General features: G+C 42.9%; 1 protein-coding gene across 3 annotated transcripts in view; it reads right to left on the reverse strand.

Moving 5' to 3' along the window:
• Window positions 1–17859, reverse strand: part of STX3 (syntaxin 3) — a 42949-nt gene extending 25090 nt beyond the window's left edge. For all 3 annotated transcript variants that reach the window (XM_054972405.1, XM_054972404.1, XM_054972403.1), the window contains exon 1: window positions 17597–17859. In XM_054972405.1, coding sequence (XP_054828380.1) covers window positions 17597–17626 — 30 coding nt within the window. In that variant the 5' untranslated portion in view covers window positions 17627–17859. The remainder of the gene's footprint in view (window positions 1–17596) is intronic.
• Between the last annotated feature and the right edge of the window lie 5147 nt (window positions 17860–23006).

Genomic DNA, 23006 nt, shown 5'->3' on the forward strand with positions numbered 1-23006 from the left:
GGGGGCCGTATACGGCCCGCGAAGTCACTTGGACTGGCCCGTGGAGAGAGACAAGTGGCATGCTCCCGTACCACAAGAGCAGGTGGTGGCAGCGATGAAAGCAGGCTGCTCTCACTGCTGCTGCCTGCTGTTGCCAGCGCCACACACTTCCACTGCCGCCGAGAGTGACCCACAGCGCTGGCGAAAGTGGCCTGTGCCACCGCTGCAGCGAGAGACAGTGGCAGTGGCGGCGACAGCAGGGGGTGCTGGTGCTGATGACAGAGCTGCCACTGCTGCTGCCATGAGCGGGCCGCAGCAGTGGCGGCAGGGAGAAAGGGGACATGAGAACTCTTTCTCCCGCGCGTGTGACGTCACTCCCAGACGTCATTTCCAGGAGCGATGTCACATGAGCAGGAGAAAGGGCGCTCCCCACGTGGGACAGAACATAAACTTGGCCTTCGGTGGAAAAAAGGTTCCCCACCCCTGGTTTAAAAATATATAATACCTATTTGGTATTATTTGGGTGTATTCGGATATCTATCTTATTCGGTTATATTCAGATAAACTGGCATTTACATTCTCAAATTATTTATATATATTCAGGAATATCCAGGAATTTCATTTTAAAGGTGGCAGCACCTTGTCCCTCATCTTGCAGGTTTCCCAGGCTATAGGAGGAGGAGGAGGAAAGGAGAGTGTGTTACTGTGTGTATGTCTGTGTGAGTGTTGCTTGCTTCTCTTTCTTCACTGCTATAGAATCTCTAAGACATGCCAGTCTCTGTATGGGTCAACCATCCCTATTTACCAAGGAAAGTTCCTAGTTTTCATCCCTGCCCCAGGCAACTCACCACCTCTATTTTTGCCTTTTAAAGTTTTAACAAGGCATCTACCTGATGTGAGATACTGCTGTTCCCATTCTTTGAGGTTTATTTCTTTCCCTAGCGTCTTTCTAGAAGTCAAATCTCCATTGCGGGAGAGCAGAACATATTTTATTTATACTGCCTTGTATATAAGTGCAAGTGCATGAATGCTAAGGCATCATGAACATCACAGCCAGCCATTTCAAGTACTGTAGCTGCCAGCCAAGGTGTAGTTTGCACTGTTGATAACATTGTGGGGCAATTATATTTTTCTAGCATATCTTCACCCAAGAGAACTTCACCTAGACCTCACCTAGAGTATTGTGTTCAGTTTTGGGCACCACAACTTAAGAAGGATATAGACAAGCTGGAATATGTTCAGAGGAAGGCAATGAAGATGGTGAGGGGTCTGGAGACCAAGTTCTATGAGGAAAGGTTGAAGAAGTTCAGTATGTATAGCCTGGAGAGGAGACGACTGAGAGGTGATATGATAACCATCTTCAAGTACTTGAAGGGCTGTTATATAGAGAATGGCACGGAGTTGTTTTCTGTTGCCCTAGAAGGTCAGACCAGAATCAAAGGGCTGAAATTAAATCAAAAGAATTTTCAATGAAACATTAGGAAGAACTTCTTGACAGAGTGGTCTCTCAGGGGAACAGGCTTCCTCGGGAGGTGGTGGACTCTTCGTCTTTGGAGGTTTTTAAGCAGAGGTGAGATGGCCATCTGACAGCAATACCAATTCTGTGTGTTGATCAAAAAGACTTCACTTCAGCAGAAGATAACAATACAGGGAAACAGATGAAACTCTCTGGGGAGGGAGATAGAAAGCTTCAGCACAACAACCAAGAAAGCCTTTTCTCAGGTTCCTGCCTCAGATGGGGGAGTGGGGAATGCAAACAAGGCCTCTGAAATGACCAAAGTGATCAGGTAGGTTCGTATGGGAGTAAGCAGTCCTTCAGGTGTGCTGGCCCTAAGAAATATAGGTCTTTAAAGGTCAATACCAGCTTCTTGAATGAGGACCAGAAGCAAATTGGGAGGCAGGGTGGATGGAACAAGACTGGACGGATATGGTCTGTACAACCCACTTCAGTCAACATTCGGGACACAGCATTCTGTAGCAATGGTAGCTTCTGGACATTCTTCAAGGGCAGCCCCACTTAGAGTGCATTGGAGTAATCTTATCGAGATGTTAGCAGAGCATGCACCACTCTTATCTGCTTGCCTGAGCAGCATATGCCGCACATAGGAAAGGAAACAATACTTAGTAACTTTGTCCCCTCATTTTTTCCAACATGAAAAAGAAATACTCAGACTGTAGGAAAAGCTATAGTACTCTGTCATTGTGAGAAAAAAGCGGGCATTACCACTGTGGTAGCAGTTGTCTAACTTCCATGCTATATTGCTTTTACATATAAAATTACACGAAGCTGAGCACCAGGCCCTAATTTCCCACAATGTACTTGAAACACTGTTCCCTTTCATCATTATAGCTTTTGTTTATGGAAATGTCCTTGATATTAACTGTACTAATATCACTCTGTGTAATCTGCCTTGAGTCTCAGTGAGAAAGGTGGACTATAAATGAAATAAAATAATAAATATATAAATAAATAAAATATTTCTATGCCCACCTTTCTCCTGAGCATCTCAGGTGCCGAGATGAGTAGCAATATAAGAACAATTGGATGAAACAATCAACGTTCAAACAACAGATACAAAATACACTATGATCACATGAAACTTCTTTAAGTCAAGTTAGACTATTGGTCTATCAAGGTCACTATTGTCTTCTTGGACTGGAGGGAGATTTCCAGGCTCTCAGGCAGCGGTCTTTCACATCACCTACAATTTCATCCTTTAAAGTGGAGATGCCAGGGAAGGAACCTAGGACCTTAGGCATATAAAGCAGATGCTCTACCAATGAGCCTTGGCCCCTCCCCAAATCATATGCCCCACTAGTGGGATATTCCCCCTTTGCCCAAGCTCAGGCTGCACCCAGAACAGTCCAGAATAACTTTTCTTCAGCTTTGTCAGAAAGCCAGGAGAGTCTTACTTCTTCCAGGAGGCTGTTCCATAAACAAAGGGCAGCCACTGAAAAATACCAAGTTCAGATGGTTGCAGAACGTCTTCAGATTTCATGCAGTTCTGTTGTACCATCCTAATGTATTACCTCTAAATTTGCAAGATTTGGATTCCTTACTTGTAGGCCTCAATGCACACTGAAGTCAAGCTACATTTTATTTCCTTCCCACAACAATTCTACAAGGCATAATTTGGTTGTGTCCCAGTAGCTTTCTCAATGCCACACAATGAATTTCATGACAGAAAATTAAGAGTGCATTTCCTGTCCATCCCCCACACCCATTCTCCCAGTGTGTAATCCATTTATCTCCTCCATTCTGTTTCCTGGAGCTTTTGATGGTAGGTCAACTGTTTGTGTTCTGCCTCCCTGCCCTTTGAACTTGCCAATACTGTACTACTGAACTGTCCAGTTTTGCTTTGGCTGTTTTCTTTTTTCATGTTGTAATGATGGTATAATTTTTAATGATTCTCAATATACCTGATTCTCCATATGGCCCCATCTGCAGATACTTAAATCTCCAGATCTGGGCCACATAGACACAAAATATGTTTCTGCAGACCTGGTGGACCCCCCCCCACCCCACAAATGTTTGCAGAAAAATCTGAAAACTTAACAGAAATGAAGAGAGAGGTTTCTGGGCCCAATGGTGCTGCCAGCTCAGGCACTACCGCCTCTCCTTAATGGGCAGGCAGGGAAGGTGGACCAGGCAAGCTCGCAGATGAGGAAGAGTGATGGCATATGATCAATGCAACAATGAAGAGGGGATGCTGGGACAAACAAGAGAAACAGCAGTGGCTGTAGAGATATTGAGGAAGGGAGGGGAAGCCAGCAGGCAGACAGGTGAAGAAGTGATGCAGTGGGGAAGGGAGGAGGAGACTGGAAGAGGGAGATAGCAACAGCAATACGGGCAATGGGGATGGGAGCAGCCAGTAGTGGGCAAGGCAGCAAGGAAGGGAGAAGATGGCAGGAAAGGGTGGCGGTGGTGAAGTAAGAGGCTGCAGCAGAGGAGCAAGTGAAGAAAGGCAGCAAGTTGTCATTGTTAATCCAGTACATTTTTGGCCTTGATTGGCCCAGTCTCCATCTTTGAATAAAATGGATTTCAGGCCCTGACTGTGTAGTTTGCCATCAGAGATTCTGACTTTTGCTAAGACTGCAGCCATATAGCACCAGATTACTGTTATGCATCCTAAGAGGACCATCTAACGGCAAGTAGCTGTAAACAGTGGGAAAGCACCCCTTAATATTAATAGAAAACTTTCATTTGGGGCAGGGTGGTACAGCTTGTCTAAAACTTGTCCAAATGGATTTTTACAACAGAAGGCCCTCTCACCAGATGATCCCAACTCAGTTTGACCCTACATGATATTAAGGGGTGAAAAGAAGCATGGATTGTTGGTTTTTTAAAATCTTATTTTGTGTGATAGTTCCAATGGCTTTGGGACAATCTGTAAATTCAGCTGAAGGGCCCCAGAAATTGATGTGTCAACTGGAATATCAACTTAGCCAATGAATTAAGATAAGCACCTGCTGAGATGCCATGAGAAGGCTGTTGGTTCCTACCGGCAAGCAGATCACACAGGACTGGGCTCCTTACATAAGAAGGGCACTCCCCCGACTGTTTTTATACATAATCATGCTGCAGCGGAGTACTTTTCCTTGAACCCCTGCCTGAAAACCCTCATTGGAAGTTTTCAGAATGCACAGGTGATTGCTGAGGAAGAACGGAATCCTCAGGACACAGGTGCACACCTGCAAATCTGACAAGCAAGACGACCAGTGTTATGATCAGTAAGAAGTGTTTGGACTAGCATATTGTTTTGGTTTACTGAAAGATGTTTTGGATATGGGCTTTTCCTGTCCTCTGGGTGTCAAAGTCTACGCCTCTGTCTTCAGCCCTGAGTGGGGTGCCACCATAGTCTGGAGATCAGTTGTAATTCTGGGAGTCTAGCTGGAGGTTGGCAACCGGATTTCATTAGTATTTATGTCTGATGCATCTGACTCTGCTTACTTTTATAGTGTATTATATAATGGGGCCTTCTAATAAACCACTAAATTTGTATCAGTAACACTTTGGCATTTCTGTCTTCCCGCTAACAGCTGCATATTCACTGAGGAGACAGGAACCCTTAGGAAAAGAGGTCTCCTGCTTAAGGGGACCGAATTAACAGGCATGATGAAGTGGGAACCATGGAGAGAGATTTCCCATCTCCTGTTCAAGTTACCACTTGTATCAACAAAATCTTGTACTGAATATATAGATATGTTTTATTGCAAACTGCCTCAAGAGTTTTTGGTTCGGAGAAAGCACAAAAATACATCAAAATCCACACAAGCTATACTTACATTCCACAATATGACATCAGCATAGTTGTGTGGGCGAGTGTGAAGCTTGCATTAGAGCTTTGTATTTCCAGGATCACCCTGCATACTCCATATCCCCCAAGAGAAGAAACCTGCCCAAACCAGTCAGTCATTAGGTAATTTTCTGCTAGTCATACCTACAGCTGAAGTGGCTGCCCAAAACCACCGCTCCGCACTGACCTCCTAGGCTACAAGCCTGATGCAAGCCTGACCTACAAGCAGCTGCTTGTAGGTCCCCTTGCTTTTCTAGGAGAAGCCCTGGTTGATTCAGGTTCTAGTGAGTGGTTTCTTGGTAACTCTCAGCCTAGACAGCAACTGAAGACAAGGGAGAGACTTTAACCCTGAGACATCACAGGAGATGAATGTTTATGCCACAAAGAGATATCCAAACACATCCAATAATCATTTTTGATTAATGATGATGTCAACAGAAACCAAAAGCGTTCCATAATGGGAAAAGATTAGAACTGTTCATTCATAAAGGCAAGCAAGCAAGGATTAGTTATGATCATATGATGGCATGAATCCCATGACTCAGCAGATTACTTCCACCCATCCACTCACATGAGGTCAGCACCTGAAAGCTCGGGAGGGCACTTCTTTTCCCTCCACACTGGCAGACAGCTGAACTTTGCTCATTCTACTCAGCCAAGCAGTCACTGTAACAACTGCCTTCCTCCTTCCACTTGTGGGGAGCTGGGAGAAATAAGAATAGTTGCTGATGTTACCATGCATACCATCCCCACTCCTAATCACATAACAAACAGCTTAATTCCAGATGCTGACTCAGAGACACAGTCCAGATTTCTCTCTCTACACTCAAGAAATCACTGAGAACAGGACGCACATTGGTCATTTGGTGGGGATTCATAAGCCAAACAAACGTGGATCTTATTCTCTTAGGCAAAGTGTTGATTTGAGGATTAATTAGTAGCCAATATCCTTCAATAATACTTTGGAAGAGGAGGCCAAACATCTTTGATATGATTTTGAGAAAATCAGCCCCATATATAACAAAGAAAAAGATACTGTACTGAGATAGGAAGAAAATTTCAAGTGAGACATCTGGATTTAAAATCCCTGAAACATACCGTGAGGCTAAGTTACGATCTGATAAATCAAGAAAATAATTACAATATACTTTGAAATGGAAAGCAATTTGCAGATTATAGACAACCACTTGTAGTTACCTGCCTCATATGCAGGTTGCCAACAGCCTGGAGGAAAAAACTCCCCTGCCTCTTTAATAGAGGCTTAATGGGAAGTTATTAAGCTCCATGCCATGAAAAGCTTCAACTGTTGATTTCTACACATTAAACCTCTATTAAAGGGCCTGCAAGCAAATCTTCTCATATTTAACACTGCACTGAAATGCTGTTTCCTGTTCAGGAAGGGGAACAGCCACTTGAAATATCACCTGAGTTTGTCACACAAGTTGGGCTGCCTCACTATTCTCCCTGGCCCCAGGTAATGGAAACTATGCCATAACTAGTCATCCAACTCTTGCACCCACACCTGAAAACAACAGTCAGGAGCACCATACAATTCTCCCTACAGGGCAAGTGTATTATTGGCTGTACTATTATACATATTATTGGGTATGGAAAAAGCAAAGCGGCCTAACACATACAAAAAAGACTTACTCCCTTCCAGTCTCTAACTTGTTTTGGAAGGGTTGATTTGCTCTAGCTTCTAACTAAAACTCAACAGAAAACTTTGCACATTAGAATAATGGGGATTACCTATATACAGTTAACATCACCTCTCCTTTAAAACAAATTAAGATGTTACACAATAAGCACGCAAATAATGCCTTTTCATTATTGAATCAATGCATTGTGGTGTAGTGGTTAGAGTGTTGTTGGACTAGGATCTGGGAGAAACAATCTCATATCCCCATTCTGCTCTGAAAGCTGCTCCTGGGCCAGTCACTCCCTCGCCCTAATATGTCCCGCAAGGTTGGTATGAGGATAAAGCGGAGGACGGAACAAGGATGCATGTTGGCCCGAGGGCCGAAGAGGAAGGGAAGGATAAAAAAATGACTAACTAAATATAAATTTATTTATTCATTCATTCATTTATAGTGCGCCATTCTTGCGGAGACCCAATATTGCTTACACAGTGTAAGATTATAAGATCAACAGCTAGGACAATCATTGAAGAAATACAATAGGATATGGATTGTAGACATTTGAAAAACTGCATAAATCTGAACACAGAGATGAAACATTGCTGAAACAAAGAATAAGTAATTAATGCAGCCTGTTTGCACATATTTCTGATGAAGGGGCCATTGGCAAAAATCCCATGTGAGCCAGAGGCTATCCTCATCTTTTCCCAAAAATTAAGTACTGTGTCACCTCTCCTGGCAGTGGCCCAATCCATACCCAAATGTATTTTTCCCACAACAGATGTAAAAGCAGCTTTGAAGTGCTGATTTTAACTTGGAACACAGCATGAAGAGATCACCCTCATGCCAGCCAGCCACCCTCTTTAAATCACAGCCCTCACAGATGCATTCTGTTCAAAAAAATGTCAGGAAAATCAGTCCTGGAACTACCAGCAATATGCAGTGACCTTTCACTTTTAAAACAGCTTGAAGAATAAAAACATTCATTACTCTTGTACTTCTGTTAAATTTAGTTGTTAATTAGGGATGTTACTAATCTAAAAATTCTTGGGCCATTTTCACGTCTTACCGGCTCCAGTACATCATGCAAAGCTCCCTCAAGGACAGCATCTTCCTGGTGCGATTTCATGCGAGAACTGGGAATTTGTGCGACGTACTAGAGCTGGTAACACGGGTGAAAGCAGCCTTGATCAGGCAACTTTAGAAATATTAACTGATTTGATTAAACCTGCATGTGAATAAAATTATTGTAAGAAAAATACATACCTTGTTTTTTAATTATGTGTCAACACCATTGCAGGCAAATATATTCCTTCCTACGTGAGAAAGAAGGGGGAATGTCTCATCTATGCCATCTTCAGTTTTAATAAGTCCTTATATTTAAAACGAATTATGTAGTTTTAAATGTGTTCATTTATCACAGGGGAAACGTTATGCAGTTAAATCAATTAATCTAACAAAATACTCAACTGCAGTCCTAATTTTAAAAGGTAAAGGTAGTCCCCTGTGCAAGCACAGAATCGTTACTGACCCACGGGGAGATGATGCATCATGACGTTTTCTTGGCAGACTTTTTACGGGATGGTTTGCCATTGCCTTCCCCAGTCATCTACACTTTACCTCCAGGAAACTGGGTACTCATTTTACCGACCTCAGAAGAATGGAAGGCTGAGTCAACCTTGAGGTGGCTATTTGAACCCGGCTTCTGCCAGAATCGAACTCAGGTCGTGAGCAGAGCTTGGGCTGCAGTAGTGCCACTTACCACTCTGCACCATGGGGCTCTAGTCCTAATTTTAAATATGCTGAAAAACCAGTACTTTTCCTCTGAGGAACTAGCTATTATGCCTTGCTGTACTCATTGTCAGCTTGCACATGTAGAGGCATGAAAGGTCATTCCGCATCCCAAATGCTCATGGCTTAAAGGATCACCTAACAATTAAGGGGGTCACCCTCCCAGGGAATACAAATCACAATCAATTGATCATTAATAGTTCTATTTACAAGTGACAAAAGTGCTATAGTGCTTACAGTATAATAAATAGTAATAAATAGATCATACAATAAATATACAGTCACTAAACATACAGTCAATACATAAATCAATTCAAGTCCATCATTTCCTTGAAAATACACAGACAATCAGTAGTATAGTCCATATATACTCATGATTTATGGAAAGTGCTGTTGCACTTTTAAGTTCGTCCTCTCAACTCCTCGTCTGATACTTTGTTTTTCTCTCTTGCAGGTTCAGTAAAAAAGAGTCCACCGGGGGACTCTACGGGCACCAAGGTAAGTAATAGTCTCTCTGTGATGATAATATCAATATAATCAGAATCTCTTTCTTTCTTTACAGATTGCAAACCAGCCCATGGGGCACCGCTGGTTTTAGCTCCGCACAACAGACAGCTAGCTCCGCCTGTTTCGCTGTGCTTTTTCAAGAGCTGATATTAATGAACCTGTACAAAAAATAAACTATGTAACACTCATCCAATCCACTGTTAGCAAAGCAATGCAACTTTCTTTATTCTTTACTCACGTAACTGTGGTTCTTCAGCTCACCAGATGTACCTGTTCTATTGAATGACAGATAGTACTTCCGTAAGTGTAAGAGGCACACCTCACCCATTATATCCTTCTCACTAATACTTCTGAATGATAAATTAAAGGGGCCACTCCAGTCCATACTCTTAAAGGTAACACGACAAGTCCCAATCCTGATTGAGCCCTTTTGGAATTCTGGACTCCAACTCAAAGATCCAGAATGACTCCATTGTAAAAGAAACTTCTGAGTGGCTTTGCCTTCCCTGTCCCTTGAGGAACTAGCTATTATGCCTTTTTGTACTCACTGTCAACTTGCACATGTGAAGGCATGGAAGGTCATTCTGCATCCCAAATACTCATGGCTTAAAGGGTCACCTGACAGACAGGACTGCCCAACTGCAGGTGGTGGCTGAAGATCTCCTAGAATCACAACTGATCTCCAGGTAACAAATACCAATTCTCCTGGGGAAAGCACCTGCTTTAGAAGGTGGACTCTGTCATTATACCCAGTTGAGTTCCTTTCCCTCCCCAATCCCCACCCTCCACAGGCTCCTCTTCCAAAATTTCCAGAAATTTCCTAATCCAAGAGCTGGCAACCCTAGACAACTGAGGCATAGGACAGAGCTATATATGCTTCTCTAGGCAATAACATCTTGAGTTTCAGTTCTTCCCCTTTAGTTGCAGGTGATAACTTTAAATGACTAGTTACGTTCAATAGAAATATATTTCTATCTGATCTCCAATCTTTTGTGAAACCCTTCCAGCTACATACTCTTCAATGTACCACAAAGGACAATGAGTTTTGTCATCCAAGAAGGGATTTTATAGCAGGATAAAGAACTAAAGACATCCCTTTCCCCTAAAATTATTTATGCTGTACCTTCCTCTTCAATGAGGACTCAAAGTGCCTTGCTGTATTTTATCCACACAACATCCCTGTGTGATAGGTTAGGCTGTGAGCATTTGACTGAAACAAGGTCACCCAAAAAGCTTCCATGGAAGACTGGGGATTTGAACCTAGAGTCTCCCAGATCCTAGTCCAACACTCTAGCCACTACACCATGCTGGGTGTAACATTCCAAAATACTTCTTTAGGGGCTCCTCAGATTACATTATCTGTCTTCAATTGTAAAGAGCATTGGATTACCCAATTAAAGTACAGTGTTGTTGCTATGAACAGCAATACAGATTTTTTTTTAAAAAACCCACAAGTTTCAAATTTTGCAGCATTTTAAAACTGCTTGATGAAACAATATTTTATACCATTTGTCTTCTAACTCTGCAGTACCAGTGTAGAAGTCCGAAACAAAGATGGCTCTGGTGACATGAACTAAAGATGGTTTAGCGATAGAGAGGAAGGAAATGGAACAGATGCCACTGGTGATATAGATGGAGCACAAAATTCTTCATGAGATAAAAACACGAACCCAAAAGGTTACACCCGGCCAGACAGTGAAAATACAGGGCAGAGGAACTGTCTAGATCCCTCACGAGAAACAGCTACCAGGCTAGGTGGGGCAGGCTGGAACAGTTTACCAGAGGCTGAGATTTGCTGATGTGATTTTTTTTCTCCTCCAGATACAGCCAGCATACTGGCAAAGCAGAGAGTGACACCTTGTTACACCACAAAACCTTGTTAAAAATCTGCCATGGGCTTCTCACATTGGAACCAAATAGGGAGAATTTCCAAGGTCCTCCAACACTGCAAATTTAAGTGTCACCTGTTACCTATTGTAAATATTACAATAAAAAAGACTCCATCTCTTTTGCACCAACTACACTCTGGTTCTCACGATTATTCACACACAAAAATGTATGCTTACAGGGATTTTTAAAAATGAAAGCTCCATTTCTCATGATTTTAAGATTTAAGAAATCCCTAAAGCCACAAGATTTGCATTATCATAACTACCAGCCATATGGACCCATTCTGCTATCAGAGAATAAAAACAGTCAGCTCTCACATGGATCCCAGCCTCATCAGGATAGCTCAGGTCTTGACACAGCACACTATTGCTGCTTGTGTTTCCTGCATCAAACATATGAAATGAAGATGACTTAATTCTGCAAACATATGGCCCTCCTGGGCTATGGGGTGTGTGAGAGAGAAAGAGAGGGACTGAAACAAAGCAGCAGTGCTTCCAGAAGCCAAAGCGCACACATGAAAATACATCAGATTTTACTCAAAATCTTAGTTGGATTTCAATATTTTGAGGACTTGGGCTTTAGAGCACCCCTAAATAAAAGGCTGATAAAATGTGTTTTTCTTTTAAAAGACAGAGGTTGTTTTAAAAAGGAAGCAGTAACCATATACATTTTCCCCTGTAGTTATTTTGATCATTTAGAGAGCTGATTGCCTGAAGGCCCTGGAAAGTCATAAACTAGAAATCCAGGAAGTGGGGACAGTCAATTTTCAGGTAAGATCTTCAAAATAATCCTGGTCTACACAAACAGAAGTTGTTATAACTGTTGCAGAGCAGTATTACTAAAGAATGGGAAGGTAGAGGTGGTGGGGTTGCATGGGGCAACCACCCAGTCAATGAGCATCTGTTTCCATGGCAGCTGCATCATTCAAAGATCAAAATGAAATGGAACCATATCCAAACCAGGAAGGAAATGCCTAGTGGCTGGAGTTTTTACCCCCCACAAATCTATCACTTCTTGGTGAGAGCCTTTTCTCCAGGAAGTGTGTCCCAGAAATGCTTTCTAGAAAATTTCCCCTCATCCTTCTCTTTAAGAACTCTCCTGTTTGCATATCCTCTGACTTTTTCTGTCGGTTTGGATTGGAACTTGAGTCCACAGAGGAATAAAAATAAAATTAATCCCCTTCTCTCTCCAAGCGTTTTATCTCCTCTTCCCCTGGCTGATGGCTTTATAATCCCAACTAAACCCCTGTTACGCCTTCCTTCTCTTTGCCCTGCCCCCAGCGATTCTGCAATACGGAAGAGAAAACAACCAACCAATTCTCTTGCACATCTTTCTGAGTAGAGTGGTCATTTCCAGAGAACAGGGTGGGAAAGATTTGATGGCTCAGGCCTTTGCAACACTAAGCCTCATACAAAGCAAGCCTCCTCTTTTTAAGCAAAGCAAAAACCAAGGTAAGTCACCTTTCAGGGCCCAATACAACTGAAAAATCTGGCATAGTCCTAGAACATCTTTCAAGGAAAGGGAACACCTGGAGACCCAGCATGGTGAAGTTAAGAGGTCAGTCAAGCACCTGGGATGATCAGGTTCGAATCCCCACTGTGTTCTTGAAGTTCACTGGATGACCCTGCAGGTTGTGTAGCTCCAAGTCTTGCTTGATCTCATGTTATTAATATATGCCAAATCTGCCATCTGTAAACAGGTGCCAGATGTCAAGAAAAGTTAAATTACAACACTGGCTGTGAAGCCTTATGTAGCTTTGCTCTACAAGCAAAGAAACCTCACAGCAAATAAATGAAATCTAATTTTGCCCCAATAGCCTAATCATCCCTCCCACTGTTGTCTCCTCTGCAGAACTGAAGACACTATGGAAAGCCCTCTGGCTATCCAATATATACATCTATGCTGGGAAAGAGACAGAGAGAGATAGAATACAGGCTTGATACTGTTGTTATGACAATTCTTAATATCAGAAATATCATCCTGAGCAATTTGCAGATACTCCATGTTTTTCTAAGAAGCCATAATAGCATCAATAGCCAAGATGGACATTCTACCTCAGGATCTTACTTCCTAGGTACCTAGCATCTTTTAAAAATATCTTTGGTCACTGCAGTATCTCTTTTGTGATGTCTGGGACAGAGTGGCCTTATATAACTTTGCCTTCAAGAACCTTGTGTTCTTCACCTAACCTCTAGTACCCATCTTATTTTCCCAAGAAATGAAACAAATGACCTTAAAACCCAACATCACTTCTCTTTGAACTGCTGTAAGGAATATCATGGGAAAAAGTAACGATCTCCTAATTCTAGTCTTCCTCGGTACCCAGTGTTGCTATTTCCCAATCTGTATCTCTTGGTGGGGGGCACAATCTCCAGCAGGACTGGCGCATCCATGGAGGCAGTGCTGGCAGCCGCCTCGAGCGCCGAACTCTGAAAGAGGCGCCGTGCCAGCCCCTGACACCTCCCCCGATGCGGAAGCAGGTCGCGTCCCCGCTTGCCTCTCCACCCCTTCACCGCTGATGCCTGCCTCGGCTCAACTCCCGGTGAGCCAGGTGCCCAGGCGGCATGGCAGTGAGCGGGAAAGTGGGCAGCCTCCCTGCCCCTTCGCTGCTGCCGCCTGCCTCAGGTGAGGGGGACACTCCTGCACGATGATGTCGGAAGTGATGTCATGGTGCAGGGTTGGAGCGCATGCTTGCTTTGTGCATGCGCACGGGGCAAAGGGCACAAGTAGGTATTTTGCCTCAGGCGCCAGAAACCCTGGCACCAGCCCTGATCTCCAGACTAAGATAAGCAGTTCTACTTGCTTTAAATTTAACAAGTCACAGTTACAGTTGTGTTCTCCATGATACCATTCACAGAAAAGCAGAAGAATTCAGCAACCAAGGAATCATACTTTTCATTTTTAAAAGTGCCTATACCTGTGGCGGCAGACAGGCACTTAAGTATGTGCAGGGAAATGCCCTAAGAGAACTTCAATTGGATTCCTAGTGCTCAGGGCTTCACATAGCTTATTCACCCTCTCTATAACTAACAGAAGTAAAATAAATTAAGCATAGTGAGATAGTACTTGTAAGCTTGTATCATTTATACACTGCAGAATTCAACTTTCCTCGATGCAGCATCTGGGTTACCCTCAGTGCAAAAAAATTTATTACTACATATTGCCTCAACTATTCCCAATACAGATAGTTTACAAGAAGGGTGACAGCATGGATGATCAGCATCTTAAAAACACAATAATACATTTAATGTGGCATATGCTTTTTTGTGGACTAGAGCCTGTTTTCTGAAGACTTATACTTTTGACAATTTTGTTTATTCCTGCCATGAAAACTGCCTTTCTTTGCCCCATTTAGACAGCAAGCAGGGCATTGGTGACACTCACATACCATTGCCTGTCAACAATGTTACTCCACTGTGTATATCACAGAAATGTCTATGTTAGAAAATAAATGGACAGACACTTGATATGAAACTGTCAACATTCCAAAAAAACAGTGGAATAACAGTTTTCCAGAACATTCCGCTACTGACCTGAAAATCATCTTTTTCAACAACATCAAAATGAGACACTCCAAACTGTGAAACTAGAATTCATTACTTCAATTCACTGAGTTCTTAATCAAGAAAACTCTGTACTATTATAGGCATAGCATATTACAGTATTCCATCTTGGCTATCACAAATAACTCCCATTATGTGCTCACATTGCATAAATCTGAGCTTTGCAGAGGAATGTCATAGGCTTTCCGTACCTCTCACATTTCATGATTTTTACATTTTACAATTAATTCTGTCGGTCTGTCTCTGTGTGTGTCTCCCTCTCTCTCTCCAAGGGGAACATTTCATACATCTGACAAAGTGGAGCCGTAGTCCTTTCAAATCACAATGAATCTGTTAACCTTTACATTCTCACTGTCACGTGCTGGTTTTGCTGAAGCAGTCTTCAACAGCTACCTCTCTGGAATGTCAAGGAACACTTACTTGAAGCTTTACACAGACCTCCTCCAGTTATTATACCACAGCCTCTCCTATCCACCAAACTACAATCTGGCATAAGGTTCTAGTATCAGACAACTTATGGTTGAGTTTTAGCCTAGTTCAGTTACTTTAGATCAACAGAATGCACAACTGCTCCTCCACAGAGTTGCTGGGGGTGGGGAGCAAGATATGCCTGGGAAACCTGAAGTTTGACCTCATATGTTTGAGACTTCTGTTTATCTCATATCAGTTGAACTGGAAAAGTAAAGCCAGGTACAGGAGAATAATACAGAGTTCTTATCAAGGAAGTTTCAGTGCAGGAGCAGGCTGGAGAGTTCTCTGACCCTAAATCATTGAGTTGTCAGCCATCTTTCCCTATTTTTTTCTGCTGCAAAGTATCAGCAATGGCCGCTAGGAGAGTCCCACTTCACGTGAACTGGAGAATTATTCATTTACTGATGCTGGTAGCATCTACTGAAAACCCCTCTATCAGCACCACATGCTCCCTGCCTCCACAATGACTCTTATTTTACAGAATTTAAGATATATACATCCTATCTATATTTTTATCTCCCACTCAAGGGCATAGCATACCTTGCATTCATGTGGCACATAAACCAATAACATACTTCAGTGTTTGATTTCAGCTGCCTTTGGCAAGTTTTTAAATTGAATCTTAAGGGGTCTTTATGCATTCTCATAACCATCATGTTGACATTGCCAACCTCAAAGACATTTGAGGCAGTGTTTCCAGACACACATGAGCACCTCTCCCACCATAAATTAAGCCATTCTTGTCGCTTTCAGCCACTCCCTGTATTTTCCCATACGTCACTCTAACTAGCCCATTTGTTCTATCCAATTTGCTAGTGCAAAAGAGAGACCAACAAAATTATGATCATGGTGGCCAAGCCACCTCAGTTTCTACAGTATTCTTCCTTCTCCATTAGGCAACAGGCTAGTACTGGAGGGGAGGCACATTGTGACAGGAAGTGAAAAGTGAAATAGAACTAACCTCTACTGCTAACTGAGCATAAAGACAACATGCCTATTTAAGTGGAACAGACAGACTAAGAAATCTAAAATGAGCCAAATTATTTCAGGAAGTTACAATGAAGAAGCATTATCTAGGCCTTTGCTTTATCTAACATGTATTGAAATAACAGCACTTTCTGGCAATAAAACCTGAGAGAAGCAATACATATGCTGAGGGCCTGCACAGAGTGACCAACTTTGTAATAACATCATTTGCACATATGTACAAACAACTCCATAATAACGTTGACCTTGAGAGAATCACAGGTAAATCTGCCTTACAACCAAGCCTTGTGTATTTTATACTAAACTGTCAGATCATATTTGAAAACTAAGAAATTCTGAAGTATTGAGGTGCTTGATCTCAGAAACTCATATTCTGAGAGGAATATGACTCAATATGACTCAAGAGGCTAGAATAAAAAACAACGCTTTGAAACAAGCTTTACCTGCAGTCCCCCTACAATTACAAGCCACTGAGTAGTAAAATAAAAAACATGAAGTTCGAGATCTATTTAAAAATACAGTAATGCTTAACCCCTAGATTAGCCAAACTCTTTCAAAGGCATTTTTACACAACTGTATCCTGAGGCATATGTTTTAGTGAGAATCCAAGCACAGGGGTGGGGAAAGACAGAAACCATAAGAAGGAAGTTACCAACCCACTGATCTTCATGCAACATTTGGCGGGAAGAAGGTGGAAACAGAAAGAGGACCACTAGTCCTTTCCAAGAACATCCCCTCAAACCCATTCCAAGCTCCAAAGCCTCCAGCCACCTTATTTTCCCTCTGCCTCCTAGCTAGATTTGTGCTATTTTGACACATGCACTGGCATGCACACAGCTTTAATGTACATTTACATTTGATGTATATACCTATCAAGCAGCTGGCATTGGCTCCTGGACTCTGTGTGTTCATGTTGTTACAAACACAAGTTTGCTACTGTGTGGAGTTTGGAAGGGCACTCAGTTTCACACTCCTTGCAACCATCAGAGAATGCAGTTCTGCTTACACTTCTCCAGCCTTTACAGCAGAAAAACTTTAAAACCTTTTAAGCTGCAATTCTTTCCATGTTCCCTCTTTTTGCTACAGGATCAATCTAATCACCCCTGCCGTGGGCAAAACCTCCACCTCACCTTCCCTAATGGGGAAAGGGGAGATTAAGGCTGGCAGGGGAAGAAAGAGCAGATCATCACGGAATGACGTGACCCTTCCCCTCCTCCAGAAGATAACCTCTACACAAGATTATTAAGACTTCACGGCGAGGTTTAACTCTTTCCTTTCTCTTATTGCCACTAATAATCCCCCAAGGGAGCACTCCTGATTAGGCAGGGCTTCAGGTGCGAGCCCTACACAGTTCCAAGTAGCAACGTTTGGCACTACAGCCTTAAAGCTCTCCGCCCTACTTCTTCATCAGCCAGAGAGCGGGCCGTGGGGACCCCGCCCCAGACCGGGAATGAATGGGGCCAGCGGCACTCACCGCTTTCAGCTGCTCCAGCCGGTCCTTCATTTTCAGCAGGTGTTGCTATTGCTCCTCCTGTCTGTAAGGGACCAGGGATCCCAAGTGAAGCTTCCCAAAGGGAGGGCTGCTCCAGGAAGTGGAGTCCCGACGCAGGGCTAAAAAAGAAGGTTCCTCCTCCGCTTTCTTTTCGCGCTCGCTAGGAGGAGCGTTTGAGTTTCATCCGGACAGGAGGAAAAAACTCCGCACACATCCCGCCCCGTAAAGCTAAATCTCTCTCTCTGGTAACGCGTCCGATCCTCAGGCGATGAGCCGCCCACAGCTGAAAATCCACAATGACATATGGGGAGGGAAGGCGAGGGAGGGGAAACAGCTGGCTCCGCCTACTTTACCTGAGCGGAAACTATCTTAAAGAGAGACCACTTGTCCAAGCCGTCTGTGGGTGTCAGTCACGCCTAAAGATAACTCCCGTGAGCGATGCTTTTTCATCGGATGGAAAATGTAAAGCGATGGCTGTTTGGGGACGGGGGCATTTCTGTGGTAGTGGTGGTGGTTATTTTGGTAAGAATAATACATGTTTTGATAATGCTGCATACATTGCAGAAAAACAAGCAATTATGCCCTGAGGAGTATACAATAAAACACGATTATAATAAGAGGGGGGAGCAACGGGCTACAATCAGCGCTACAGGCGTTTTGGTTCAAACTGGAAGGAGGACCACGGGGATAAAAGGAGATTTGAAGCAAAAATTGTGCTTAGAACAAAAGTGTTGGCAGAACAAATTCGGGGAGGGCAAGGCCTATGAACTGATCATCTGATGCTGCTAAGGCTGCCAACCTCCAGGTGGGGGCTGGAGAGCTTCTGGATTACAATTTATTTTCAGACCACAGAGATCAGTTCCTATGGCGAAAATGGCAGCGTTGGACAAGTCCACTCTAGGGCAATGAGGTCCCTCCCTTCCCCAAACCCTGCCATCTCCATGCTCCACTCTCAAATCTCCAGGAATTTCCTAACTTGGAACTGGCATCCCTAGATGCAGAGCAGTAAATTTAGGATTCGATGGAGCAGTGCCCCTGCTACCCAGTCTGGCACCCATGGGAGAGAGTTCCAGGTACAAGGGACAGCACATGAAGGGAACAGGGAACTTTCTAAATGCAAATTACTACATTTCTTACTTTGTGGGCTTAATAGAGTAGTAGAACTGGAGGCAGCTTGGAAAGTCATTTTATCCAGCTGGGCTTCCTTATTTTGGAAGAGGCAGCATTCCAATATGTTTAACATGAAAGGTGTACACTCAGTAGGCTATGCTATTCATGCTGGGGAAAGCTGCAGCAGTTGAATCTCTGGATCTAGTAGCACCTTAAAGACCAGCTACTGCTACTGGACCCAAATCTTGCTCTTCTACTACAGACCCGATGACTTCCTACTGGAAACTATCTTCAGCTGAATTTCTGTCTATCATGCAATTGTTAAAGCTACAAATTCCTGCCAAGAAGAAATGGTGAAAAACCTAAAAATATTAATATTAGGCTGGACCAAGGAGGCTTAACTCATCCTGTTAAAGCTGCAGGTGGTGGTTGTTGTGGGGAGGGGGAGTTCTGATTGTGGATGTAGCGAAGTATCCCCTTCCTCAGCACCACAGCCCAGATCCACATCGCAGCTACTCCTATTACAAAATTCCAATATCACGTGTGATTTTGTCCCTAGATTCATTCACCTGTTGACATGAACATATGAAATTTAACTGTAGTCAGTTATTAAAATTTCTCCAGAGTTTGCATCTTAACACAGAACCACTTGTCAAATCCCATTCTGCTGTGTTGAAAGTTGGGCCACAATTTTATTCAAGAGATTTTCATAAGATTTCCTTCTCTAAAACTTTTCTTTAAAAATAGATTCCACCCACCCACATGAATGACTGGATGCATGTGAGTAGGCAAGAATCTTTCCATCATATCTAGCTTGGCCCTTTGCTTAATTAAAATGTCTGCCTGTCATTTTCCCTTCCAGAGCTAATAGTTGGGGTTGTGGGTAAATTTTTATTAGGATAGGAGAAAGCACATACTCCAGCTACTTCTATGGGAAATTAAAGATGTTCAGATCTTTCATTATCGCCCAAATTCTTTATTATCACATCCCATCAGAGGGGGAAATATAGCATTTGCCTACATCCCATTGCTCCATCTATGCAGGGTACAGTGGTGCCTCTGTACAGGGTGCACAAGCAAAATGTTTGGACTTATGCCTAGCACTAAAGAGAACAGAAAAGCAAGCAAAGAGGAGCCATTGATCATATAGAATAAAGTTGGCCTCTGATTTATTGATGATGTCCTCAGGATTTGTGTGGCTTCTTTGTCTGTTGCAGCTCCGGACTTCATGGCCACCATCTCTCAGAGATGATTGAGGCGAGCCTCCATCAGAGTGTGTGTGTGTGTAAGACAAAGAAGACTGGGTTGACTAGGAGAATAGTCAGGAACAGAATTGCATGACAGAATTTTAATCATGGAATATAACAGTCAGCTAGTTCAGCCACAGAAGAGCTTAGCCTTGGCACAAAAGGAAAAGCACAAAGATAAATTATTTCATCAGGTATGTTCAGCTCTATTGCTATTATTCTAAAATGGTGATCCATGGTACTTTGTACCTTGTTGTCAGTTCTTGATCTTGCCTAACAGAAAGGACTTGTGGTAATCTGTGCTTGTTTCCAGAGAAGCCCAAAGCCTTTCTAGCTTTTGCTGCTCTTATTTAGAAACTCTTCTTGTTTGAAAACATAATCTAACCTTACTAGGGTTGCCAGCTCCAAGTTGGGAAATTCCTGGAGATCTGGAGGATGAAACCTGGAGAAAGCGGGGTTTGGGGAGGGAAAGGACCTTGGCATGGCATAATTCCATACAGTCCACCCTCCAAAGCAGCCATTTTCTCCAGACGAACTGATCTCTGTGGCCTGGAGACCAGTGGTAATTCCGGAAGATCTCCAGCCACTACCTGGAGGCTGGCAACCCTAAAGATTACCCATGTGAATTAAATATACCAACTGAAGCTACAGGTTGGCCACATGGGAACTTCAGAGATAGAGCGCATATCTGGTCTTCTCAGGGATGGCAAGGAGGAAGCCGAATTGCTAGTGCTGCCAAGAGGGGAGTATTAAGGAGACAAAATTCCAGGAGTCTTGAGCACCTTAATGGCCCATGGAGTTAGAAAAGTCATGGATAAGGTTTCATATAATGATTGGATTAGTCTAGGTAGTGTGATTGAAGGCTCAGAGGTGATCTTTATCTGGGGGGCCCATGGTAGCTCTCAGCAATTATGGGTATGGCAAGAAGGAAGCTGGCATCCCAAATCATGCCTAGCTTTTCTTCTGCTGCAGTTGGAGAGTGTAGAAACAAGTTTGGTTTCTTAGGATGGAATATCATTCTAGAATTCTCACTTCCTGGGCCGTTCTGAGCTCCGATTGGCTAACTGTTCTGTTTTAAGAGAAAAACATTTCCTTTGCTTTTAACAGGCAGGTCAAAAGTTCACTTACACCATCTCCTTGCAACTGTCTTTTCCATAGAATTTTCTTACCACATCTTGTCAAAGACAAGCTTATTTTCACATGTACATGTGAAGTAAAGGCTTAAGCAAGATTTAGCAAATCATAATCATTCCTGTTCCATCCTCCTCCGGACTATCTTTGCATGTTGCCTCAAGCAGCAGTTTCTATTTTAAATACTACATTAAGTAAGCTGTTCTCCAGTTTTCCAGATATTCATGCAAAGGGATCCCCAAGAATGAACTTCTGAATTCTGGCCACTTTGACCACAGATTTCTTAACCTCTGTCTTGCTTCCAGACAGTTACCAGAGGGTCTTTATAATAATTGGCTCTGACTAGTTTTAACTACAACTTGGCAAATCTTCTCAGCTCATATGTCCTTTTACAGCTAGAGAGCTTCCTTTTTCTCAGCTGTATCTTCTGCACTTTTAATTCCTTAGCCAAGTTTTAACTTGATTCTGAGGGTTCTTGGACCCTAAATTCAGAGGTTCCCACATTATGCTGGTACCTCTGGCCTACTTACTTTTCTTTTTTACTACAACACACTTGAATATTACTCTGATTGTATGTTTGTACTTTGGTTCTCTTAATAAACTATCTCTGATTATTCAACCAAACCCTTGTCTCTGCCTTCATTCCAACCATTCACTGCAGTCCCACCACTTCATCAAAAGATCGCAAAAATAACAATGTGGTGGAGGTCTTGACGCTTATTAAAATTAGCCTGGTGTTAAAACTTAAGTTAGCATCTACTGCCAGGACATGAAGTTGTTGGAAATAGCAATGTCTGGTGTACAAGAAGGAAGAAGGGAAGAAGAGACTTCCATACAGGGGGCAGCAAGGGTCAGTTAGATAGGACAGTGAGGGCAGCACTTCTCTTGTCTCTAAAGGTCATTTCCTTGTCTCCTATTGAGATAAACAGGGAAATATCCTGCTTCTTCTCTCTCCTGATATCTCTCTTCTAGATGTAGTCAGATAGCAAGCATCTGTCTCTATCCTCTTTACTCTCAAGTATGTAGTTCCTAAATAAACTCTTTTTAACCTCTTTAACCAGCACTGCATGACCACCGCTGCATTTATTCCTCCTCTGCCTTCAGAAGTGAGGGTCTCTTACATTACAAATTCTCATGTTCGGTGGGAAATAACATGAGGACTTTGTATAGCACATGGGAGTTCTGTGCTTCCCAAATGTGCACTGGCTCTTTTCTGCTTGTGACCACGGCACTCAGGGGGACTTGGTGGTAGCCTCTTCCCCACCACCCTCATCTTCAAACTGCCCCACGGAGCCATTATTGGCTCTGTTGTGGAACAAGTCTAGCCATGTAAGTAATGTGATTTTTACAATGGAGCCAATAGAGGCTCCTTGGGGTGGTTTGAGAACATAAAAAAGCAGTGGCTGCAGAAAAGAGGCAGCGTACATCTGGGAGGCACAAAACTCCCATTGCACGTGTGATACAACATCCTTACCTTGTTCCTAAACACAAGGGCCCTGTTGTGTATAGATGGAGCCTCAGAAGTGGTAGAGGAAAGGTTTCTCCTCTACATGTTGCTATTTTGTGTGACTATAAGTTCAGTTTGGGAAGTGGGCTCATTCACATAAGGCATGTTATGTATAGATTACACACAGTACCAAATTTGCAGTGCCATCTTAAGCAGAGTTATACAAACTCTGCTTAGTATTGGGCTGTTAATGTCTTATATTTTCTGCTGAATTACATTGTGAGATCCCAATCAGAAGAGTCCCTGCCAAACAACATTGTCTCAATTGATGTTTTGGGGCTCAGTGGCATGTAGCCCACCTTCAGCAGGAGAAAGTCCTGCCAGTCCGAGGAGCCTTCCTCCAACTTGTGTATCTTCTATTGGAGGAAGAATAATTAGTCAAGGTGAAAGAGAGCTC

This window comes from Eublepharis macularius, chromosome 2 (assembly GCF_028583425.1).
Source record: "Eublepharis macularius isolate TG4126 chromosome 2, MPM_Emac_v1.0, whole genome shotgun sequence".
Classification (NCBI taxonomy): Eukaryota; Metazoa; Chordata; class Lepidosauria; order Squamata; family Eublepharidae; genus Eublepharis; species Eublepharis macularius.